This window comes from Lepus europaeus, chromosome 8 (assembly GCF_033115175.1).
Source record: "Lepus europaeus isolate LE1 chromosome 8, mLepTim1.pri, whole genome shotgun sequence".
Lineage (NCBI taxonomy): Eukaryota > Metazoa > Chordata > Mammalia > Lagomorpha > Leporidae > Lepus > Lepus europaeus.
The window spans coordinates 106,668,015-106,694,565 of NC_084834.1; the positions used below are offsets into that span (position 1 = coordinate 106,668,015).

At 40.1% G+C, this 26,551-nt stretch overlaps 1 protein-coding gene across 7 annotated transcripts in view; it reads right to left on the bottom strand.

The window, feature by feature from the left end:
• The window catches only part of RUFY3 (RUN and FYVE domain containing 3), a 91,871-nt gene that overhangs the window by 13,569 nt on the left and 51,751 nt on the right, over positions 1 to 26,551 (bottom strand). For 6 of the 7 annotated variants that reach the window (XR_009866579.1, XM_062198732.1, XM_062198733.1 and 3 more), the window contains 11 exons: positions 22,379 to 22,552; positions 21,544 to 21,661; positions 20,647 to 20,748; positions 20,304 to 20,427; positions 18,433 to 18,494; positions 16,548 to 16,613; positions 15,913 to 15,982; positions 11,661 to 11,753; positions 10,084 to 10,167; positions 7,229 to 7,396; positions 1,364 to 1,461 (listed from right to left, as the gene is read on the bottom strand). Coding sequence is in view for 6 of the 7 variants with exons in the window: in XM_062198732.1 (XP_062054716.1) it covers positions 1,364 to 1,461; positions 7,229 to 7,396; positions 10,084 to 10,167; positions 11,661 to 11,753; positions 15,913 to 15,982; positions 16,548 to 16,613; positions 18,433 to 18,494; positions 20,304 to 20,427; positions 20,647 to 20,748; positions 21,544 to 21,661; positions 22,379 to 22,552 (1,159 nt within the window). In the remaining variant the exon portion in view is untranslated. Of the gene's footprint in view, positions 1 to 1,359; positions 1,462 to 7,228; positions 7,397 to 10,083; positions 10,168 to 11,660; positions 11,754 to 15,912; positions 15,983 to 16,547; positions 16,614 to 18,432; positions 18,495 to 20,303; positions 20,428 to 20,646; positions 20,749 to 21,543; positions 21,662 to 22,378; positions 22,553 to 26,551 lie in introns of those variants that run through there. The other variant, XM_062198737.1, reaches the window with a different exon arrangement.

Consider the following 26,551-nt stretch of genomic DNA (forward strand, 5'->3'; position numbering starts at 1 on the left):
ATGGATTTATTAAATAATAAATGTGTAACTGCTTATGAGAAATTACTTAAATAACTTTCTTTCAGAAGTGAACCAATAGTGTTTATTTATCAGCCATACCAGAGGCTTGAAGCTCATTTATTAATTTGCAATTTACTTTTGAGTGAACGTTAACATGCAATGCTGTACAGGACTCTCCCTGGTTAAGAATCACCTAAATAAAAGAAGTCATCCATTCATTTATCTGCTGAATCAATGTCCTGTATATTCAAGACACTGTGACAGATCCAGTGGGAAGGAGCTTAACAGATCAGTTAACTAATCTAAAGGAACTTACATTGGAACTCTCATTGGAAGATAAGATACAGGTTAAAAAGGACTACAAGATAAAGCAGACAGTAGGAAGAGTTATAAGTGGTGTGGATCGTAAGGATATAGGCCATGGAAATTCCAAGAGAACAAATGGCTTCTAGTTGGGAAGAGCCATCAGAGGAAGCTGGAGTGTGGCACTTCAGTCTAGTTTAACAAATACACCTGAAGAACAAGGGAGGGAGTAGAGGAAGGGCAGTTCTAATGGACAGAACTTTTAGGAATGGAATAGGCAGGGAAAATGGCATGCAAGTCCAAGGGCCAGGACTTTATTTTGATCATATACAGGAAGGATGATGAGTGAGGTTAAAAGCAGAAATATCGAATGACCATGAGAAGTGCCATGCTACACTCAAGCAGCCATTTCTCTTAGTGCTGAGTCACCAGGAAGAAAACAATGGTTTTAGACAAAAAGAAAGAAGAGAGTGGCATGGGGAGAAGATGTGCCTCAGGCAGATGGAACTGTAGGCACTGATAGGAGATAGCTGGTCAGAGGAGGAAAACTTAAAAGTGGTCTCCAGATGGAGGTCAGAGTTGGAGATTCATGCTGGGTAAGACACTGCAGGCTACAGGACTGTGCAAGACAAAGTAGAGAGAAGAGGGAGATGTGAAAGAGGAGAAAAAGAGTTCAAGTTAAAGAAGGGAAAGATCAGAATAGATCCCTGGAGAACACCTATGTCTCAGTATCCCAACATCACCTAGCCTCAAAGTATTCAAAGACTTTAGTGATAAATAATAAAATCACAAAATTACAAACACATATTTAAAAGTGCTTTCATCTGAGGATCTTTTCTCTCACATCAACAATGAAATGCATTAAGAGTTCCAACAATCAGAGCAATCAAGAAAGGTTAACATTATTTTAAAATGCTGTCAGTGACATCTTAGAAAACACAAACAAAATCTGTCAAATTGGAAGAATTTCATATACTTTTCTTTGCCAAATGCAAAGCACTTCCCTTCACTTCCAGCACTGACAGCCCAAAATGTTTCATGAAGGAAAAAGCACTTTTACCTTTGTTCAAGTTGTTTAATGGTAGCAGCCATCTGATTAGTCTTCTCTTCTAAGCGACTGTTTAGTTCACTTTTCTGTTTTACCCCTAAGTCTGAACTCTGTTACAGAAAAGAATAAGAAATGATTTATGTAACATTTTTAAAAGATTTATTTATGTATCAGAAATACAGAATTAGAGAGAGAGAGGGAAAGACAGAGAGATATTCCATCTACTGGTTGACTCCCCAAATGACCGCACTGGCCAGGTCAAACTCAGAGCTTCATCTAGGTCTCCCATGTGAGTGGCAAGGGCCCAAGTACTTGGGTCATCTTCCACTGCTTTCCCAGGCACATCAGCAAGGAGCTGGATCGGAAGTGAAGCAGCCAGGACTTGAACCAGTGCTCATGTGGAATGCTGGCAATATATGTGGAGGCTTAACCTGCTATACCACTATGCTATTCCCAACATATAATCTTTTTTATTGCTTTAATCTTTATATTTAAGGTAAACAAATATCCAGTATATACAGATTTAGGAACATAGTGATATTTCCCACCCTTCCTCCTCCTTCCTCTCTTATTCCCTCTCAATTTTTATAATTATCTACTTTGTTTACTTTATACTCATAAGATTAACCCTACACTAAATAAAGAGTTCCACAAATAGTAAAAAGAAAAAAAAAAACACTGCTCCTCAACAGTAGAAACAACAGCTGTAAACAATCATTGAATCTCAAAATGTCAATTTCTCTTACACATTACATTTTTGGCACTCTGTTAATTACCACAGATCAGGGAAAACATGGTATTTGTCTTTATGGGATTGGCTTATTTCACTAAGTATAATGGTTTCCAGTTGCATCCATTTTATTGAAAAAGACAGGATTTCATTCTTTTTTTAACCACTGAGTAGTATTCCATACTATATATACACCACAATTTCTTTATCCATTCATCAGTTGATGGCTATCTGGGTTGATTCCATATCTTAGCTATTATGAATTGAACTGCAATAAACATGGGGGTACAGGTAAGTTTTTCAATGTTGATTTCATTTCCTTTGGGTAAATTCCCATGAGTGGGATTGCTGGGTCATATTGTTTATCTATTTTCAGCTTTCTGAGGTATCTCCATACGGTCTTCCACAATAGCTGTACTAGTTAACATTCCCATCAACAGTGGATTAGGATACTTTTTTCCCCACATCTTCGCCAGCATTTATTGTTTGTTAATTTCTGTATGACAGCCATTTTAACTGGGGTGAGGTGAAACCTCAGTCTAGTTTTGATTTGCATTTCCCTGACAGCTAGTGATCCTGAGTGGTTTTTCATGTGTCTATCAGCCATTTAATTTCCTCTTTTGAAAAATGCCTGTTTAAGTCCTTTGCCCATTTCTTAACTGGATTGTTTGTTTTGTTGTTGTTGAATTGCTTGAGCTCTTTATAGATTCTGGACATTAATCCTCTATCAGTTGCATAGTTTGCAAATATTTTCTCCCATTCTGTCAGTTGCCTCTTTTGCAGTGCAGCACGAAGCTTCTCAACTGGATATAATCCCATTTGTCTATTTTGGCTTTGACTTCCTGTGCTTCTGGGATCTTTTCCAAGAAGTCTTTGCCTATGCCAATGTCTTGCAGAGTTGCCCTAATGTTCTCTTCTAGTAATCTGATGGTATCAGGTCACAGATTTAGCTCCTTGATCCATTTAGAGTTGATTTTTGTATAAGGTGTAAGGTAGGGGTCTTGTTTCATACTCTGCACACAGAGATCCAATTTTTCCAGCAACATTTGTTGAAAAGACTGTCCTTTCTCCAGGGATTGATTTTATCTCCTTTGTCAAAGATTAGTTGGCTGTAGATGTGTGGATTGGTTTCTGGAGTTTCTATTACGTTCCATTGGTCTACATGTCTATTTTTGTGCCAGTACCAGGATATTGGATTTTAACTGCCCTTGAAATCTGGTATTGTGATGCCTCAGGCTTTTTGTTATTTTAGATTGCTTTAGCTACTCAGGGTCTCTTGTGTTTCCATATGAATTTTAGCACCTTTTTTTTTTTTTTAATCTGAGAAGAATGTCATTGTATTTGGATTGGGATAGCATTGACTCTGTAAACTGGATTAGGTAGTATGGACATTTTGATGATATTAATTCTTCCAATTCATGAGCATGAAAGCTTTTTCCATTTTTTAGTGTCTTCTATTTTTTTCTTCAAAAAATTTTTAAATTTATTAAATTTTTTAAATTAAAAAATTTTGTTTTAACTCCTAGGTTAAATTTATCCCAGGTATTTACTTCTTTTTGTAGCTATTGTGAATGGGATTGATCTTATAAGTTCTTTCTCAGCCATGGCATTGTCTGTGTATACAAAGGCTACTGAGTTTTTTGTACTAATTTTATATCCTGCAAGTTTAACAAACTCTTTTATGAGTCCAATAGTCTCTCAGTGGAGTCTTTTGCTTCTCCTATAAATAGAATCATGTCATCTGCAAATAGGGATAATATGACTTCCTCTTTTCCAATTCGTATCCCTTTGATTTCTTTTTATTGCCTAATGGCTCTGGCTAAAACTTCCAAGACTATATTGAATAGCAATAGTGATTGTCTGGTTCCAGATTTTAGTGGGAAGGCCTCCAACTTTTCCCCATTCAATAATATGATGGCTGTGGGTTTGTCATGAACAGCCTTGATTGTGCTTAGATTTCCTTCTATATCCAATTTGCTTAAGGTTTTTATCATAAGAAGATGTTGTATTTTATCAAATGCTTTCTCTGCATCTATTGAGATAATCAAACAGTTTTTATACTTCAGTTTACTAATGTGATATATCATATTTATTGATTTGCCTAAGTTGAACCATCCCTCCATATCAAGGATAAATCCTACTTGGTCTGGGTAAATAATCTTTCTGATGTGCTGTTGGATTTGATTAGCTAATATTTTGTTGGGGACTTCTGCATCTATGTTCATCAGGATATTGGTCTATAGTTCCCTTTCTTTGTATCTTTTTCCGGTTTAGGAATTAAAGTGATGCTGGTTTCATAGAAGGAGTTGGGAGGATTCCATCCCTTTTAATTGTTTTTGAATAGCTTGAGAAGAATTGGAATTAGTTCTTCTTTTAAAGTCTGGTAGAATTCAGCAGTGAAGCCATCTGATCCTGGGCTTTTCTTTGGGTCTTCATTACTAACTGTCTTCATCTTGGTTATTGGTCTGTTTACATTTTCTATGTCTTCATGACTCAGTGTTGGTAGATTGTATGTGTCCAGGGATCTATCTATTTCTTCTAGATTTTCCAATTTGTTGGTATATAGCTGTTTGAATTACTTCTTAATGATTCTTTTTGTGTCTGTAGTATCCACTGTTATATCTCCTTTTTAATCTCTGAAGTCATTAATTTAAGTCTTTTTTTTTTTTTTTTTGGTTACTTGAGCCAATGGTGTTCTCAATTTTGTTTGTTTTTATAAAAAACTGGCTCTTTGTGGCTGGCTTAGTGGGCTAAACTTCTGCCTGTGGTGCCAGAATCCCACAGGGCGCCGGTTCAAGTCCTGGATGCTCCACTTCTGATCCAGCTCTCTACTATGGCCTGGGAAGGCAGTGGAAGATGGCCCAAGTGCTTGGGCCCCTGCACTTATGTAGCAGACCCAGGAGATGCTCCTGGCTCCTGGCTTCAGATTGACTCAGCTCCAGTCATTGCAGCCTTTTGTCAAGTGAACCAGAGGATGTAAGACCTTTCTCTCTGTCTCTCCCTCTCTCTGTAACTTCATCTCTAAAATAAATAAATAAAATCTTTAAAAAAAACTAGCTCTTCATTTCAATGATCTTTTGTAACTTTTTTCATTTCAATTTTATTTATTTCTTCTCTAATTTTAATAATTTCTGTCCTCCTACTATTTGGGGTTTGGTTTGTTGTCTTTCTTGGTCCTTGAGATTCAATGATAGATCATTTATTTGGTGTCTTTCCAATTTCTTTATGCAGGCACCAACTTCAATAAACTTTTTTTTCTATAAACTTTTTTTATTTATTTACTTGAGAGGCAGAGTTACAGAGAGAGAGAGAGAGAGAGAGAGAGATAGAGAGAGGTACACTAACCCCTGGTTCACTCCCCAAATGGCCGTCAACTGCTGGAGCTGGGCCCATCTGAAGCCAGGAGCCAGGAGCCTCTTCCAGGTCACCCAATGGGTGCAGGGGCCCAAGTACTTGGGCCATCTACTGCTTTCCCAGGCCATCAGCAGGGAGCTGGATCAGAAATGGAGTAGCTTGGACTTGAACTGGTGCCTACATGGGATGCCAGCACTGCAGGCAGATGCTTAACCTACTACACCACAGGGTTGGCCCTTAAACTTCCCTCTTAACATTGCTTTTCCCATAAGTTAACATTGCTGTATCCCATAAGTTTTGATATGCTGTACTGTCATCTTCATTCATTTCTAGAAATTTTTTCATTTCTCTTTTGATTTCTTTTATGACCTACTATTCATTCAGGAGCATGCTGTTCAGTCTCCATGCGTTTGCATATTTTCTAGAGATTCAGTTGTTAATTTCCAGCTTCATTCCATTGTGGTCAGAAAAGACGCATGGTATGATTTTTTTTTTTTCTTTTTTGGACAGGCAGAGTTAGACAGTAAGAAAGAGAGAGACAGAGATAAAGGTCTTCCTTTTTCTGTTGGTTCACCCCCCAAGTGGCCACTACAGCCAGCGCATTGTGGCCAGCACACTGTGCCGATCCGAAGCCAGGAGCCAGGTCTTCCTCCTGGTCTCCCATGTGGGTGCAGGGCCTAAGCACCTGGGCCATCCTCCACTGCACTCCCAGGCCACAGCAGAGAGCTGGACTGGAAGAGGAGCAACTGGGACAGAATCTGGCGCCCCGACTGGGACTAGAACCCGGGGTGGCAGTGCTGCAGGCGGAGGATTACTGTAGTGAGCCGTGGCGCCGGCCTCATTTTTTTTTTTTCAATTTGGTAAGACTTGCTTTATGGCCTAGCATATGGTCTATACTAGAGAAAGTTCCATGTACTGATGAAAACAATGTGTATTTTGCAACTGTGGGATGAAAGGTTCTGTAGATATCAGTTATGTCCATTTGGTCCATAGAGATTAGCTCTGTTTGTTGATTTTCTGTCTAGATATGCCCATTGATGAAAGCGGGGTGTTGAAGTCCCCCATTACTCTTTTATTGGAGACTATGTCTCCCTTTAGATCCATTAGTATTTGTTTTAAATAGCCAGGTGTCCTGGCATTGGGTGCATACACATTTATTACAGTCATATCTTCCTGTTGAATTGATCCCTTAATCATTACTTAATGCCCTTCTTTGTCTCTTTTAACAGTTTTTGTGTTAATCTATTTGTTTGATATTAGGATGGCTACACCTGCTGATTTTTACTTTCTGTTAGCATGGACTATTTTTTTCCATTCTTTCTTCTATCTTTTCACTTTCAGTCTGTGTGTATTTTTCCAACATTTAATCTTGAAATATAACTATATCTGCCTTTTGACTCTAAGGGTAAATAAACAGAAATGGTCATATGTTTATCAATTAATTCCCAAATAGAAAACAAGAAGCAAAAGGTATTTATTTAAAATTAGTTTTGTTATATGCAGCTGTCAGATAGTATCAGAAGGTACACCAATTTATCTAAAATGTTAGAGTGGTGTACAGAAGTTATCTCATAGGACAGTAAAGACCCAGATCTCCACTGCCACATTAACAGTGGCCCTGATTTTCCAGAACAGCAACAGCAGCTCCTTGCACAGTTTAATTCTTAAAGTGGCTTACTGGCAGCTAGCTTCAAATGTGTTGTATTTGAAGTAAGATTCTAGAGGACAAGGAGGGCAAGGGCAGTGTCAAGAAGTCAGAGAGCCAGCAAGTCCATGCCTCTTCCTTCCCCTACCTGCAGCTTGAAGGCAAGTTCATGCTTGAGAGCCCTGAGGTCATCCAGCTGCTGCCGCAGAGACACCAGGGCATCCTGCTTCTCACAGACGTCCTTCTCCAGCATCTTCATAGCCAATTCCATCTCCTGTCTCATGCTGATCTGCAGCTCCAGTTCCTTTTCAACATCCTGACCCCAAAGGTAAATATACTGCTTACTCTCTTTGACAGAGTACAACTCATAACAGTTCACAGGAAAGGGGAAACCAAAACTGAATAGTTGGGCAAAATAGCTATAAGCTGCCATTCATTTACAGAGACAGTAACAACGAGGATCACAGTTAGGACAATTACAGTAACATTTGCTCAATATTGTACAAATCTGAAACACTTGCTAGGCCAAAGACAGTGTACTTGTACTTAGTGTCTAAAATATTCATGTATTTGAGGCACTTCATTACAAATTAAGACAATGGATGCCACATCCTCTTATATAACTATGCATGAAGTGCTACAACAGTCAGCACAAAATGAGGCAGCTGTAATTTTGCTGAATTTGAATATTATTGATATAGTCATGAACCCAAGGAAACCAGAAGGCATTCTAGGTCCCTAGGGTACATGGTCTACACAGCTAACTGAATTTTAGGTTCACTTAATAAGAAACCTCCTTTTGTTTGGACTACTATTAACACAATATTATGCAGAAGATACATACAAAGTCCTGAAGTTCTTCTGCACCCACACTGTACACAGGACCTTGGCTAATATTTTAGTTTCTTACCTTAACAAATATTTATTGTAATAAAAGGATATGGAAAACTTTCAGATTTTCATCAGGGGCTGTTTAACTGAGATTCCTATCTTTACATGATTAGGTGCCTCCTCCTGGTCTCCTACACAGGTGCAGGGGCCCAGGCACTTGGGCTATCTTCCACTGCCCTCCCGGGCCACAGCAGAGAGCCGGAGTGGAAGAGGAGCAACCAGGACCAGAATCTGGTGCCCATATGGGATGCCAGCGCCGCAGGCAGAGGATTAACCAAGTGAGCCATGGTGCCGGCCCCATGATGAGTTTGTACGGGCATAATTTTTATTTAAAAAAAATTCTCAATTCTAATGCCAAATCACAATTTTCACCATTTATCTCTAAGAGCAAGAATAATTTACAAATAACAGAAAAAAAGAAAAAGAGTAATTCTCTGTCAGGGATCTTGGTGAGGAACAGAGGAGTGGCCCCTCCTAGAACACTTAGCAGAATCTTTGAGCTGCTGCTGGAAGTTTGCATGAGATGACAAAGCAGATTTTGTATACTTAATGTTCTTGGAACACAAAGTATAAAAGCAAAAACTATTAAGATTAGCTAAATCTCATTGCTGCTGAGAATACTCAGAAAATAGACTGATAGGGGCACACTGTAGCAAAGTGAGCTAAGCTTCAGCCTGCAGCACAAGCATCCTATGTGGGCACCAATTCATGTTCCGATCCAGCTCTCTGCTGTGGCCTGGGAAAGCAGTGGAAGATGGCCCAAGTCCTTGTATCCCTGCACCCAAGTGAGAGACTTGGAAGAAGCTCCTGGCTCTTGTCTTCAGATTGGTTCAGCTTTGGCCATTTTGGCCATTTGGGGAGTGAACCAGTGGATGGAAGACCTCTCTCTCCATCTCTCCCTCCCTCCGTCTGCAACTCTGCCTCTCAAATAAATAAATATATATATTTTTTTTTGGACAGGCAGAGTAGACAGTGAGAGAGAGAGAGAGAGAGAGAGAGAGAGAGAAAGAGGAAGGTCTTCCTTTACCGGTGGTTCACCCTCCAATGGCTGCCGCGGCCGGCGTGCTGCGGCCGGCGCACTGCGCTGATCCAAAGCCAGGAGCCAGGTGCCTCTCCTGGTCTCCCATGTGGGTGCAGGGCCCAAGCACTTGGGCCATCCTCCACTGCACTCCCGGGCCACAGCAGAGAGCTGGCCTGGAAGAGGGGCAACCGGGACAGGATCGGTGCCCCGACCGGGACTAGAACCTGGTGTGCCGGCGCCGCAAGGCAGAGGATTAGCCTGTTAAGCCATGGCGCTGGCCAACAAATGTTTTTTAAAAAGGTGCAGGTGGAGGATTAGCCTATTGAGCTGCGGCGCCGGCCCAAATAAATAAATCTTAAAAAAAAATAGATTAAGAATTATAGAGAGTGTGGTTGAAAATGAATGAGAAACAATTTTATAGGCATAAAACATCTTTTTCAACTTTAAGAGGTTTTCACTTACTAATTATCATAATCTTACATATTTATGGGGCACAGTATGATAATTTCACTTATATATCTAATAGGTACTGATAAAATCATTTTAGTTAGCATTTCCATGTCCTTAGATAATTGAAACAGACTGGCTGCTTAGCACCTGATAACTGTGTGTACCTACAAGTTATAATGTGTTCTGACACATGTATACAATGCACACATGCAAATTTTACAACACCATTTATACCTCTGATCTTGGTCTTCCCCTGTAAAACCTTTTAATGTGTTCCTGATTATATATATATATATATAATATATATATAAAGAATTATATAGAGAAAGGGAGAGAGAGAGAGAGAGAGAGAATCTTAAATCTGCTGGATCACTCCCCAAATGGCTGCAATGGCCAGGGCTGGGCCAGGTAGAAGACAGGAGCCTGGAACTTCATGTGGGTCTACCACATGGGTGAAGGAGCCCAAGCGCTTGCACCATCCTCTGGTGCTTCCCAGGCACCTTAGCAGGGAGCTGGGTCAGAAATGGAGCAGCTGTGACATGAACTGGCACCTTTATGGGTTGCTGGCATTGCAGGCAGTGGCTTAACTTGCTGTGCCACAACACCCGACCCTGAACTATCAGAATCTAAGCAAAGCTTACCAGTCGTAATTGTGTCTCCTCCTTCAAATGTTTTCTGGCTTCACTTAGTGCTTGCCCTTCTGAAGTTCTGTCTTGCTTAGGACCCTTAAAGAGATACATATTACATATTTAAGCATATAAATAATCCACACCATACCTAAGTAGGTCTAACAACACAGAAAGACAATGAGGTAACTGAAAAGGTCTAGTAAATTTCAAAAGACCTGAACTGTGAAGTTTCCCGTTACTTTACCTAAAATCCCGTTACTTGACCTAAAATCGTAAGCTGGGTTATCAAACTAGGTGGTAACATTTTAGCCTCAAAAAAAAAAAAATCCAATATTTGCTGCAAATTATGAGTTGTGCCAAAAGTTTAAATGGGAATACATAAATTCTACAGAAATCTTGTATCTACTGTTTTCAACTATAGAAGGATTTTACAGCTAGAAATAAGTAGGGATCAAAAATCTCTTCTGTGCAGTCACACTGGTTTTCTTTTTTCTTTCTTTTTTTTTTTTTTTTTTTTGACAGGCAGAGTGGACAGTGAGAGAGAGAGACAGAGAGAAAGGTCTTCCTTTTGCCATTGGTTCACCCTCCAATGGCCGCTGTGGCCGGCGCATCGCACTGATCCGAAGCCAGGAGCCAGGTGCTTCTCCTGGTCTCCCATGCGGGTGCAAGGCCCAAGGACTTAGGCCATCCTCCACTGCACTCCCGGGCCATAGCAGAGAGCTGGCCTGGAAGAGGGGCAACCGGGACAGAATCCAGCACCCCAACCGGGACTAGAACCTGGTGTGCTGGCGCCGCAGGCAGAGGATTAGCCTATTGAGTCGCGGTGCCGGCCACACTTGTTTTCATTAAGTCCATTCAGTAAAATCAAACTCTATTCTTAGAAATAACTGCTAAAGATCGTACTCAGAGCCTAACTGCTTTTTAGGAACAATTTTAGTAACTATAGAAATGTGCATTCCTAGGTCACAACAGATTAGAAATCTAGGTGCTTGAAGCTCTATCAATCTTAGCAGTTTCCTATCACAGCATCTTTATAATTTAGTATAGAACTACCTAGATTGATAATTATGATCTTCAGTCAGCACACATGCCTAAATGTGTCAAGTTAAGTCCTGTAACTAAGGAGATTTAGAATTGTGCAATATAGAAAAGGTTTGCAAAAATTTGATGAAACACACAAAAAAGTTTGCTCTTGAAGATATTAACTCTTTCCCAGTGATATCACATAAATGAGGTGTCAGTCACTTCTTATAAAGCACTTACATGTTATAAAGATAATGGTATATTCAATATAACAAGTATAACAGTTAAATAAAATACAATACAAATCAGTACATAAAAGCAAGAAACTGAGTTCAACTTTCTGGCAGTTTCTAAACAGATGTAGGAGGCAGGGAAGTCAAGGAGCATCTTTGATAAGAGGTATAACCCAGTCACAACCTTTGCTGTATACTCAATTATGCATGAGATTGAAATAAAAACAGTATGCTTGATACGTGCAAGTACCCGCTGCTTAAAACAGTCCTCCTCCTGCTGCTAACACATCGATGTGCTCCCTGTAAATACTTTATAAGTCCAGTTAGACTAACCTTCCGATTGGACTCCAATATGTAGGAGCTTTCCTCTTTGACTCGTTCCATTTCTTCTTGCAAGGTAATAATCCTGTTGTTTGCAACTGCGAGCTGTTGATGAAATTTAAAGAGAATCTTTTATCTTTTGTTAATATAGTACAACTCATGATGTGCTAGGACATATTTTTTAGGTTTGGATATTCTTGGGAATGAACAAAGCCATCTATATAACCCAATAAAAATGTGCTGGAGTAGGCATTTGGCGTAGTGGTTAATATGCCTGCTGGGACACTCACATTCCACATGGGAGTGCCTGGTTCAAGTCCCATTTGCTCCTGCTTCCAGATCCCTATTAACATGGATCCTGGAAGCAGCAGGAGATGGCTGTATTACATGGGTCCCTGCCACTCATGTGGGAGACCTGGATTGAGTTCCTGGCTCCCAGGTTCAGCCTCAGTCCAGTTCCAGCTGTTGTGTGATGCATTTTGGGGAGTAAAACAGATGAGAGCTCTCCTTCTGTCTGCCTGCCTTTCAAATAAATACATAAATAAAAATTTTAAAAAAAGTTATTGCTGGGGCTAGTGCTATGACGTAGTAGGTAAAGCCGCAGCCTGCAGTGCCAGTATCCCATATGGGTACCAGTTTGAGTTCCGGCTACTCCACTTCTGATCAAGCTCTCTGCTATGGCCTGGGAAAGCAGTAGAGGATGGCCCAAGTCCTTGGGTCCCTGCACCCACATGGGAGATCCGGGAAGAAGCTCCTGGCTCCTGGCTTCGGACCGTCATAGCTCTGGCCATTGCGGCCAATGGGGCTAGTGAACCAGCAGATGGAAGACCTCTCTCTCTGCCTCTCCTTCCCTCTCTGTGTAACTCTTTCAAGTAAATACTTTTTTTTTTAGAAGAAATACTTTTAAAGCAGGCTAAAAAAATTAAGCAGTATCTCTTCATTACTGCTTTTTACAAGAATTTTTACCTCCAGGATGTCCTCCTGGGTATCTTGTAATTATATTAAGCAAGAATATCTATTTCTGAAAATTTTTAGTAAAAGAAGTCACCTCATGCATGGAACCACATCATGGAATACACATTATGAATGCTCCATAAGCTGTTTTACAAATGATCTAAAAAGGGGCTGGCGCTGTGGCTCAACGGGTTAATGCCCTGGCCTGAAGCGCCGGCATCCAATATGGGCGCCGGTTCGAGACCTGGCTGCTCCACTTCCAGTCAATCTCTCTGCTGTGGCTTGGGAAAGCAGTGGAGGATGGCTCAAGTCCTTGGGCCCCTGCACCCACGTGGGAGACCTGGAAGAAACTCCTGGCTTTGGATCGGTGCAGCTCTGGCCGTTGCAGCCATCTGGGGAGTGAACCAGTGGATGGAGGAACTCTCTCTCTCTGCCTCTCCTCTCTCTGTGTAACTCTTTCAAATAAATAAATAAATAAATCTTTAAAACAAAACAAAAAAACAAATGATCTAAAAAGATTAAAGAAATGAACACCAAAGTTCATATTCTAAAAGATCCAATTGGCCGGCGCCATGGCTCAATAGGCTAATCCTCCGCCTTGTGGAACCGGCACACCGGGTTCTAGTCCCGGTTGGGGCACCGGATTCTGTCCCGGTTGCCCCTCTTCCAGGCCAGCTCTCTGCTGTGGCCAGGGAGTGCAGTGGAGGATGGCCCAAGTGCTTGGGCCCTGCACCCGCATGGGAGACCAGGAGAAGCACCTGGCTCCTGCCTTCGGATCAGCGCGATGCGCCAGCCGCAGTGCACTGGCCACGGCGGCCATTGGAGGGTGAACCAATGGCAAAAGGAAGACCTTTCTCTCTGTCTGTCTCTCTCACTGTCCACTCTGCTTGTCAAAAAAAAAAAAAAAAGAAAAGGCCGGCGCCGTGGCTTAACAGGCTAATCCTCCGCCTTGTGGCGCCCGCACACCGGGTTCTAGTCCCGGTTGGGGCGCCGGATTCTATCCTGGTTGCCCCTCTTCCAGGCCAGCTCTCTGCTGTGGCCCAGGAGTGCAGTGGAGGATGGCCCAAGTACTTGGGCCCTGCACCCGCATGGGAGACCAGGAGAAGCACCTGGCTCCTGGCTTCGGATCAGCGCCGCGCGCTGGCCACGGCAGCCATTGGAGGGTGAACCAACGGCAAAGGAAGACCTTTCTCCATGCTCTCTCTCTGTCCACTCTGCCTGTCCGAAAAAAAAAAAAAAGAAAGAAAAAAAAATCCAATTAAGCAGTGATTAGGTTTTTAATTTCATCATCTAAAAAGATAAAGTAATGTTCTTAGCAGTACATTGCTAAGGGGAAATATTTACATCCCATTTCAGAGGAGAGAAAAGTAAGGTGGAAACACTTTCTCCTTTTCTGAACCTACTAACCTCAATTCCCCCTGCAGAAAGTTAAGGTCTCTGATGAACTGGGAGGAGGAACCACGCAGCTCAGTCAGGTCATCACCCTCTTCTTTATCTCCTCACCAGCAGCAGCTACGGGTTCTGCCCAGAGCCTAACATGCTGAGTGCGGAGCAGCTAGGGCTCAGGCATGTTTTCCTAAGGCAGGCCTGGAAGCCCATTTCCCTACTGCTACACGGGACTGGTAATTATGCAGGGACTTCAGAAAGTCCATGGAAAAGTGAACTGAAAGATACGGATATTTACATCTCCATGTGCTTAATTAATCTCATTTTACCATACTGGTTTAGAACTCAGGAGTAGAAAAGAGGTCTGTTAATTTGTTTTTTAACTGATCTTAAAACCAAAAACAGAAAGGAGAAAAGGCAGACCTGATTAGCTTTTTCTGTTCTCTACAAAGTATACACAGTGCTTACCTATCACTTAAGGTTCAAAGTTTCAAGAAAATAAATGTTATTGGTAAAATAAATCAGAAAATAAATGCATAAATAAATATTGTTGGTATAATACATCTAGTCAGGAGGATAATTCTGTGGCTGAAGGAACAAAATTAACAACGTATTTATTAAGTGCTCATGATGTGTGAAGCACTGTCCCAAGACTTGGCTGAGTCGTACATCATGTAATCTGCAAAACAATGTCAGTAGTAGAAGTTTAAGTGATTAGCCCAGGATCAGAAAATCAGCAAGGGCCACAGCTGGGATATGAACTCAAGTAGGCTAATTTTAGAGACCAGGCTTAAGAGCTCTGCTAGAATTTGCTTCAACACAGGACAGCAGAATCACAGTGGACAGTTTCTGTGTTGAAAATTCCAAAAGCCTTGTGAGATAAGGTTCTAAGGGTCATACCCATGAATTAAATATATATATTACATACATATGTAAAATTTAAGTCTTCATCCAAAAATGAAGCCAACAAAGGGAGGAATTTCAAAATTACAATGAAAATTTTCATTCGGAAGAAAAACGTATTAAACATTAAACAACAGCTCCCTGACTAGTGCTTTAATTTGAACTTATATTAACCAAATTTATCTCACTGTATGTAACAGGATCACTATAATTAGAAATAGAGAAGAGAAATTCTTTGTCACCTGGGTAATTTTAAAATCTTTCATAGAAATATCTAATGAAAAAAATCTCTAGTTTAGCCTTTGGCAAGTTGTGTATGTGTGAGGGGGAGATCTTTATTAATCAGAAGTCAAACATGAAAATTCTTTTTATTAGATTATTTTCCTGTTTTTATTTTGGGGACTTTTAACATATATATTCTGATCTGATCTGAGTAACTGTGAGGTTGAAAGGGGAAGTAAGCACACCCTCACTTGGCTGTGGAGGAACTGGGCCTCTTAGAGGTCAAGTGACTGACTTAGGAACACATGACATGTAAGCAGAATTACTGGTCTCTCACCAGAGCTCTTCAACACATGTATCCCCTCCCTCAAGGGAAAAAGCAGAATGTGTGGAGTGAGCAGCTTGCCAATCTGAACACAGAAATCCACGCTTGGCGCATATAAACCTTTGTCTAGCTCTAGCAAATAAACAGTGCCCAATATGTTAACTGAATGAATAAATGATGAATATTTTGCTATATGCTAGACATTTACTCTAGGTTAGCCTAGACAAAACACACAAAAGAAATCGAGACACTTGATAGGCCAGGTTACACTGCCTACACAATCCAACTGGGTAAAACAGACCTCTGTGAGAAGTTAATTAGCTGTTCTGGTCAGAATAAGGGTCTATATATACTACAGTAGATGTTATCTAAAAAATCAAGTCCTTCATTTCTAAAGTTACACAAAGATTATTGGCTCCACAAATGCATACTATTAAATTCTACAGGTCAAACAAAACTTTCCAAAACACTTACCTCCTCTGTCAGTTTGGTGTTGGATTTTTCTAATGCATCTACTTTTGCCTGAAGATTGTTTACAGTAGCACTATCAAGAGAAGAAAAAACATAATGGCATCTTTTGAAAAGCGGAACAATACCCTGTACTTTACTTTCCAAATACTCATCACTATACACTAAATTTTAAGATGACTATATATGACAATAACAGGCTACAGTAATTGTTTATACACACCAAGAACTTTTCAAATAAATTTACTTGCATTTTTTCACTTACTCCTTTCAATAACCCTATCTGTGAGGCATGCCTAGTCACAGATTAAAAAACTAAGGCATAGAAAGAGTAAATAATCTGCTGTAACACTTCCATAACTCATTACAGTCTTTATTAGTTCCTGGTCCCCAAAGAAAATTCACTTAAATTAGTTTTGAATTTGCTAGCTGGAACCAAGACTACCCCAAATTTATACTGATGCTGGATAATCACATTAAGGTCTTACTTAAATGAAAAATGGCTATCTTTCATAAGTGAACTATAAATATGGTAGGCAGGAATTCAGTATAGACTTGAAGAGTATGGTGTGTTCATAGTTTCGCATGTCCCTTTCCCCTCCAACAAATCCCCAGTAAAGTTAAGATTATTTATCCATTACTTTAAATGTCTGTTGAGTTCTTCTACATAGTTCTTCTGGTCCAGAATTGCAGTAATCTGACCATCTCTAGAGGGGAAAAAAGAGAGGAAGTCCAATAAAATAAATAACTTTAGAAATAACTAAATAAATATAAATAACTTTAGATTCTGCTCCTCAACCCCCCTTTTTTTTTCATAATACAGGAGAAAAAATTGTGGCACAGATACAGTGAACCAGAAGACAGAGTGATGAGCCCTCTCAACAATAAGAAACACTCAGAAGTTTAAACATTAAAAAAAAAAAAAACCCCTACATTAATAAAATCCTTGTTATAACTTACAAACCTAAAGAACTTAAGTAGTGTCACACTCAGAGGCTTTTAAAGGATAAGCATTTTCTTGTGAGCTAGTGGTTTTTTTTTTCAACTTCACTAGTATTACCTACTAATAATTTTCCTTTTGTCATAGGCACTGAATTAAGCTCACTCCAGTGTTACACGGTTGTTCTCAAAGGCTTTGTACAATATTTGCCTTTAAGTGCTATTTACATTCAAACTGAATGGTTTAAGTTGAGTAATCCTTATCTGAAATGCTTGGCACCAGGAGTGTTCAAATTTTGGAATATTTACGGGACTTTACCAGCTGAGCATCCCTCTTCTGGAAATCTGGAATCCAAAATCTAAAATTTTTGAGCAACACTGTCAGCACTGAAACAGTCTCAGATTTTAAAGCATTTCAGACTTTAGATTTTTGGATTAGGGATGCTCAACCTTTATAAAAAACTTTCATGAAGATCAAGAATCTAATGTTACATGAAAAATAGAACTGGGGAAAAGGTTCACTTCTAGAACCAGCTAAACAGATAATAGGCCAAAGCTGAACAGCCTGCCTTTTTAGCTGAAAGATATGAAAGGTCATGTATCTGAAAAAAAAAAAAAAAAAAAGAAAGGTCATGTATCTGGACAACTACCAGAAGAACAAGTGATATAATCTTAACTCAACAGCCAAGGTTAACAACACCAGACTAATTATGCTTTAAACTGCTAAATTTATAAAAGATATAAGGTATGCTTTTGACCTCTAATTACTAAGTAACATAATGAATATATTTTAAACTTTTGAAATAATTTTAGATTTACAAGAAGAATTATAAAGACAGTACAGATTTCCATATACTTGTTCTTTCTTCTTCTTCTTCTTTTTTTTTTTTTTTTACAGGGAGAGTTAGACAGTGAGAGAGAGAGACTGAGAAAGGTCTTCCCTCTGTTGGTTCAACCCTCAAATGGCTGCTACGGCCAGTGCACTGCGCCAATCCGAAGCCAGGAACCAGGTGCTTCCTCCTGGTCTCCCATGCAGGTGCAGGGCCCAAGTACTTGGGCCATCCTCCACTGCCTTCCTGGGCCACAGCAGAGAGCTGGACTGGAAGAGGAGCAACTGGGACAGAATCTGGCGCCCCAACCGGGACTAGAACCCGGGGTGCTGGCTCCATAGGCGGAGGATTAGCCAAGTGAGCCACGGCACCGGCCATATATACTTGTTTTTAAAAACATAATGCCATGACACCTTTCACATTTCAAATGTTAAGCAAAATGAGATTGCAGTTCTTCTGGTCAAGACCATCACATTTTCAAATACACCTTTAAGAGATGGAGAGCTGGATTCCTTTAGTAAGTTTTTATTTTGTTTGTCCTCAAAGCACACAGCAGAAAAATCACTCAACAAAGAACCCTTTTAGTTTAGCAGTAGGCAGAATAGTTAGGTATTTTTGGCAAGACTTTTTTAAAGCTTATCATCAGAACTTTTTACAGCAAGTCTGTTTAAAGTATTACTCTAAGTATTAAATATGAACAAAGCAAAATATTACTGCATCAGAGAAAAAAAAGAAACCTATTTTTCTTTGTACATACCCTTCACTACCTTTACTGCTGTTCCCATCCTTGAGATACATTGAAAAATCTATAACTCCAACCTACAGAGAATATAAAATTAGATACTTTTAGCAGAGCATAAAATAAATTTCTCAAAGTACTCAAAACAGTAATATACTCATGACAATTATCAGAAATTTGTGATAGATTAAGTCAATAGGACTGGAAGGCCATCTTGTAACAATCAATGGAATCCTTAATACAAATAAGGCTTAAAGTTTCTTTCTCTTTTGTTTACTTCAGGTATTTTGCTACTGAATCAACATTAGGAATAACTTTAAAAAATTTTAATTACAAAAACAATGCACATTCCCCTAGAAGTTTTAGAGAATACAGTTAAAAAGAAAGTCTTATGACAGTCATAACCTCAACCACCCTAAATTGAACCCTGTTAACACTTTTGTGTCTATTCTCTCAAACTTCACTGACACAGATGCTTAATCTTTCAGGTTTGCCATTCAATTATTCAGTTTATGTATTTTTTAAAATTCACATCAAAATATCATACTTCCTTTTCCATTTTTCCACAGTAAAATATAACAGAAACTTGTTCCTGTGGGAAACAGTCATAGTGAAAGTAGCATTATTTATTTTGCAATTAATTTTGTGCTAGTTCCTGTTCTAAGTCCATTACACATATCAACTCCTATAGCTCCCCCTTACAATAGCTCAAGTAAATAACCTTTTTCGAATTAATTAATTTGAGAGGCAGAAAGAGAGCGAGCGAGCGAGAGAGCTCCTGTGTGGGTGGCAGGAATCCAATTATTTGAGTTCTCACTGCTGTCTCTCAGGGTCTGCATTAGCAGGAAGCTCGAGCCAGGAGCTGAGATTTGAGCTCAAGTACTCCAAAGTGAGATGCAGGTGTCTTAATCACGAGGCTAAATGTGCGTCCCTGGGATATTTTTTTTTTTTTTTTGTCTCTGTATTACATCGAGGAATCTGAAGTATCAAGAAACTAACTACAAAATATATTCAGCTAAAAAATGAGGAAGTCAGAATTTAAAACTAATTAGTTTGGCTTCAGAGCCTTTACTGGTAACTATCACGCTAAGCAGACTTTTCATAAATGGTGTGCAACTGTGTGTCTAGGTATAAATATATATGTGTGTGTGTGTGTGTGTGTATGTATATATATATGAGGATACTTCATAATGATTATAGAAATGGATGCTTATTTGTTGTAAAAAAATTTTGAAATCGGGCCGGCGCCGTGGCTTAACAGGCTAATCCTCTGCCTTGCAGCGCCGGCACACCGGGTTCTAGTCCCGGTCGGGGCGCCGGATTCTATCCTGGTTGCCCCTCTTCCAGGCCAGCTCTCTGCTATGGCCCGGGAAGGCAGTGGAGGATGGCCCAAGTCCTTGGGCCCTGCACCCCATGGGAGACCAGGAGAAGCACCTGGCTCCTGGCTTCGGATCAGCGGGATGCGCCAGCCGCGGCGGCCATTGGAGGGTGAACCAATGGCAAAAAGGAAGACCTTTCTCTCTGTCTCTCTCTTTCACTATCCATTCTGCCTGTCAAAAAAAAAAAAATTGAAATCTTTACATGATTTTTCCTAATGTATATTTTTATATGAATGGATTTCAAAATTGTTTTTGAACTTGCCATTTAATTGCACTTTCCAACAACATTTTGAAGTACCCTCATACATGTTTAATAGGGATCATGGCTAAGGCAAGAATTCGAAAAATTCATAATACATAAATGAGCCAAGTTGGAAGGAAACAGGCTACTTTTATTATTCACATCAAAACTGAAGCAAATACTATTTGAGACTCACAGAATTTCTAATTTGGTCAGCATAAAAATCTAATCATCAAAATTCTGAAGTAATGGGACTTGGACTGACACACCTGAGAGTCCAGATCTTCTCCTTTCATACAGAAGTTGGCATCGATGACATTCAGACCCACCAACAAACCAGCAATTATGGCTCCTTCTTCTTCCATCATGAGGGCATTGGGTTCATAGAATTCACTGTAAGAGAAATCCACAGAATTCTCCATTATAACAAAGCTGCAAAAATTAAATTCTTCATGGTTGAAACATGGTCATCTATGGTAACAATGAAAAAGTTTAAAAAAACTTCATTAAATACTTTATGTAATAGGTGCATAAATAGATAATGGATGGTCTAGCTGATTGTATGACATTGAACATACTAAGGAGAGAGAAAGTTGAAGAAGGTAGTAATACCTGAGAAGTTCCTTCTTATTGATCAAAGCTTTCATATATTCTGAAAGTTTCTTTTGCATTAAAGCCAAACGAAGCCAGGCTCTTCCTCTACCTACTGGTGTCCTACAAAAACACGAACCAAACAAAAACATAACAGAGACAGGGGTCATGGAGGAACAGACTCACTTGCTGAGGGTCTCCCAGTGTAACAAGCACACTGGGTGCTCCCCACCACCTCTCCCACCTCATTGCTATCCAAGGAATTTTGTGTGGGCTACTGGGACACAGGGGTGCATTTCAGATGATAACTCTCTCAAAATATTAATGAGTGAATGTGCCTGCAATCTGAAAATGTTCCATCAGATATGTATGAGTAAATCCTGGTAAATTCAGTGCAGATTGTACATACAAGTAGCCAAACACTACTGTGGACATAGGCAATTTAGGTTTCTATCTGGTTAAAATTAAAGCAATCTCATTTGGGAAGTGATCACCACTCTCCTTCAAGTTCTAAGGGAGGCTGCAGGAGTCAGTTTCTGATGTTCACTTGACAGCTGTTTCAGTCTTTGCTCTCAAACTCCATCAAATACAGTCTTTTTCCTACATCGACTCTGGCATGCCACTTGCCAAGATTGCTACTTCTTGAGACTCATCAACTGATTCTCACAAGTTCTATAAAAAGTAAGATAATGTTTGGTATTCCACCAAGGAAACAACTTCTCTTAGATGAATAATTAACCCTCAAGGGCACATTTTCCTTACTATGCTACATATCAGTTCTCTCATAACAGTGCCTATTCATAACAATGGTATATATTTTGGATTGTTATGAAATAAACTGTGGTGGACATCTTTATCTTCTTAAGGGGACAGTTGATAAAGATGCTCCTAACAAGCAGAATCCAACTCTAGACTTACTTAAGTCCTGGAAGATCTTTAACACTTGCTGTTATCTCTGCAGCTTCTGGAACAAGTTTTTCTACCAATTCCAGAGGTCCCCAGAAGGATTTATTTTGTCCAAGAAAAGTTTTTTTAGCTAAGGAAATAAAAACAAAGCAATATTTTAAATATTCTTTACAACATAAGTACTTACTCAAAACATATATACACACAAACACACACATCTCATCTACTCAATGTTTTTTTCAGGTAGTCAATCCTAGATTATTAGTTCTAAAATTATGCAAGCTTTAATAATAGAGAAGATTTTATGAAAATAAAACACTCAATCTTCTTAAGGAAGACTTTGTGGCCTTAGCCCTAAGAAACAGAATCACGGTGAACCAGACCAAGTGCTGCTCTCAAAAGCTGATAGTTCAGTGGGAGGAGCAATGAGGAACACATCATGAGGCCTGAGATCTAGAACCCTCTCTGCTCCAACCCACTGTGCAAGTCCGTCTAGGCAAGCCTGTTTCTGCCTGTCAAATGGACTACACTCTTGCACTTGATTACTTATAATAACCCTTACATCAGTAACATAAAAGGATCTTTTTTCAGCCCAACAAATCCTTAATTTAATAACCCTGCCCCCATTGAAACAGCATTCCAATGCATGATTATTATTATTATTATTATTAATTCACACCTCTTACTCTTTGGTTCCACAAACAATGCTCTTTTCTTGAGTGCATACTGCTGGGAACCAGTATATATGCACCAGTATATATATACATATATACATATAATTTTTATATATATATATATAAAACCAGTATATATGCACGCCCATTTGTATTGTGAGGCAACAGCCTACCTTTCAAACCATGTTTCAGACAGTGCTCCATCACCACAAAGAACTGCTGAAGGGGTGCATAGTCAGAATCCAGAGTCCTCCCCAGGTTCAGAGCTGACTCAATCAAGCCCTTGATGCTCAGCTTGGCCATGTTCATCAGATTCATGCGTTCATTAGCCATGAGATAATTAGGATCTGCAGCAAAAGGGGGGGGGCAGATGAAGCCTGGTTAATGGAAATGACAACTTTTAAAGTTCAATACAATTTTACTGTGTTCCCAATTTCACAGACATATAAAGGCAGTAGTGGGTAAGAGTGCTGGTGCCAAGTCAGGAAGCAAGGAAGTGGCGCCACACTGTTCTATTAGTTGTATTCATCTTTGCCATGTACTTGCTGTGAAAAAAAAAATGCCAGTTTCTCTTAAGATTATTCTTGATGAAGCAGTAAAAAGTATTTTTAATCAAATCAAAAGCCCTACATAGTTTTTTCTTTATTTTTTGACAGGCAGAGTTAGACAGTGAGAGAGTGAGAGAGAGAGAGAGAGAGAGAGAGTGAGAGTCAGAGAGAAAGGTCTTCCTTCTGTTGGTTCACACCCTAATGGCCAATACGGCCGGCGCTGTGCCGATCCGAAGCCAGGAGCTGGGTGCTTCCTTCTGGTCTCCCATGTGGCTGCAGGGACCCAAGCACTTGGGCCATCCTCCGCTGCACTCCTGGGCCACAGCAGAGAGCTGGCCTGGAAGAGGGGCAACCGGGACAGAATCCGGAGCCCGACCGGGACTAGAACCCGGTGTACCGGCACCGCAAGGCGGAGGATTAGCCTATTGAGCCGTGGCGCCGGCCTACTTTTTCTTAGAAAAACTAAAAGTACTAATAAAATTACTAATGAAACTATACTTCCATAATACAAATAAGCCACTTAATACAAAACAGAGATGATTTTATGCCAATTATCCCAAGTAGTTGTCTTCATAAATGTTTTATTTATATCTATTACCACAGTTAAATAAGAAGAGTCAAATGGGCAAATTCTAAACTAATCTTCTCCATAAGTTTAAGGATTTACAGTTTACATAGATTTTAGTTCCAGATGTACAAATCTTGGTTTATTGTAGTGCTCTCTGAGGCAGCACTTTTGGAGAAGTACTGTACATAAAAGTGAGAGTTGGTACATATTACCATTAATTCTTTCTTGCAAACAAATATTTCAGGGCCATGCTGCAAATGGGCTGTCTTTGTTCATGGCAGATCAACTTGTTAAGCACAGAGCAAGTTCATAAGAGACAGTGAAATACACAAGAAAACTACGCCCTAAAAGACAACCACAAAAAACAACATCATCAGGTATTAATTTCTACTCATCACTAGCATTTACTTGTAGTTTAGTGTCTCTGACCTCTTATCACCACTGGACAAAAGCAACAGGGTACAGGTGTGGGCATGAATGTTAATGGAGAGCACCTGGACTCCTCATTTAGCACCTCTGAACAGACAGCAGCAGGCTGTGGCTGCAATTGGGTAACTATCTTCCCTAAGAAAACATTCGTTCTGAACCTGTAGGCTGTTAATTTAGGAGCTAAAAAATAGACTAAACATTGCTGGTAGTCAAAGTTTAGAAGCAGATTCCAACCTCTTATGTGCAGAGAGCTGAATTTGGAGTAGATAGAAAAAAATCATGTTTTGAGACATTTTCCAGGATGTGGTGATAGATTTCTATCAACCATCTACAAAGATTCTTCTTGCTCTTGGTGTAATCAGTAGCAGCTACATTTATAACATTTAGCTGGGATCAGGGATGCAAGGAAAGATTACCTGTGCTTATGGTAATTATATTCCTGATGCCTTGAACTCCATCACTATGTTCCTATAACCTATTTACATTCACCTATATCAAACACAAACACTCCATCCATTCTTGAGAAAATACCACTCTCAATCTTGGCACTACTGACATTTTGAGCTAGATAGTTCTTTTTATTGGGGGAAGGAGGCTGTTCTATGAATTAAGTTTAGCATATGAAGGTTCCGGGTGATGCATTCTGGACCAGGGGCAGACGGTCATAGGGCTGCTTGGCTGCAAGGAGGAGGAACCGGAACCTGGAAGGATGCTGTAGAGAGGCCTGAAATGTTGTGCAGCCACGCAAGGGTTGAGGTTCAAGGTTGGGATGCAGCCAGGGAGTGTCTGATAAACTGCGGGGTCATGACCGCTCAGGGACTGAGGCAGGATCTGGCTGGACACAACCAGGAAGGCTTGTCTTCAGCAGGCCTAATTTATAGCTGCAGGGTAGGCCTTACCAGAGGCTCCCTTCTGTGTCGCCGCCCCAGTTGCTACTCCTATTCTCTGGCCAGAATGGCCTTCCCAAGCCCCACACCAGAGCCAAAGATGAGGCACCATTTTTGACCTTCCCTTGTGTCTTCTGGGCCTGTCATGAAGCCTGGACCCAAGGTAAACGCTAAGAGAAGCTCAAGGAATTGAACTGAATTGGATCACAAGCCAGTGTAAATAGAGAATCGGAGCAGGGCAATGAGGAGGAGTGGGATTATCTGGATCCAGCTCAGAGAAGTCCGTATAAGGATGTCATGATGGAGAGTTATGGAAACCTGGTCTCACTGGATTTTTTTTTTTTTTTAAATTTTTATTTCACAGGTAGAGTTACAGAGTTACAGAGAGAAAGGTCTTCCTTCCGTTGGTTCACTCCCCTAATGGCCAATACGGCCGGCGTTGCGCCAATCTGAAGCCAGGAGCTGGGTGCTTCCTCCTGGTCTCCCATGTGGCTGCAGGGACCCAAGCACATGGGCCATCCTCCGCTGCCCTCCCGGGCCACAGCAGAGAGCTGGACTGGAAGAGGAGCAACCCGGACTAGTACCCGGTGCCCCAACTGGGACTAGAACCCAGGGTGCCGGCGCTGCAGGTGGAGGATTAGCCAAGTGAGCCACGGCGCCAGCCTTCACTGGATGTTTTGAACAGAGATGATGAGGAGCCAACTGTTAAACAAGAAATTGAGGAAAAAGTGGAACCACAGGATGTAATAGTTACAAGAATCAAAAGTGAAGTTGACCAGGACCCCATAGGAAGAGAAACTTTTGAACTTGTTGGTAGGTTAGATAAACAGAGAGGGATCTTCTTATGGGAAATACTAAGGGAATCTTTGACCCAGGAACAGAGAATGTTTAGGGGAAACACTAACATTATCTGTAAGACACCAAACTCAGAATAGAAATGCCACAAATGTGAAGAATGTGGAAAGGGTTTTGTCCACAAGGCCTATTTCATTCAATATCAACGGCTCCATACTGGTGATAAACCTTTTCAATGCAATGAATGTGGGAAAAGTTAAAAAAAAAAAAAGTTTAGCATCATCCCAAGTCTGTACCCATTAGATGTCAGTGTCACCCTCCAGTTATGACACACAAAAGTATCTTCAGATATTGCCATTCTCTGTGAAACAAAATCAGGCCCCTTCCCCACTGAGAACTCCTACCTTAAACGGGAGTCAAACAAAAATCAGAGTAACTTGACTACTGAACACAGAACCTAAAAGTAAGAATTTACTGTTGTTAACTAATACAACAGTTAAAGGAGTATTATTTAATGCTTATTATTACACCAAATTAATAAAGGACAAACACCACATGATCATCTCAACAGAAGCAAACCAAATATTTGACAAAATTCAACACCCTTTAACGGTACAAACACTCAACAAATTATGAAGAGAGGGGAAACTTTATCAACCTAATAAAAGGTAGCTACAAAAACTTAAAGCTAACATAATACTTGATGCTAAAAGACAGAAGGTTTTCAGAAATCAGGAACAAGACAAGGATGTCTGCTCTTTTTAAAACAAAATTATAGGAGAGGTAAAATTGTATTTGCAAATGACATGGCCTTACATATAAAAAGCCCTCAACACACAGATATGACAGTGTTTGAGATGGAAATACTAATCACCCTAATTTGCTCATTACACATTGTATCCATGAACCAGTTTATCATACTGTACCCCATAAATGTGTAAAAATATTAGATGTCAATTAAAAATTTGTAACCCACAAAGATTGTGTCTTTAAGTATGCAGTTAAGCACTGGTTAGTGTATTCACTAAGCTGTGCATCCATCACCACTATTTAATCCTAGATTTTCATCACTGTAAAAAAGAAACCCTGTACTCAATTAGGACTCACTCCCCATTTCTC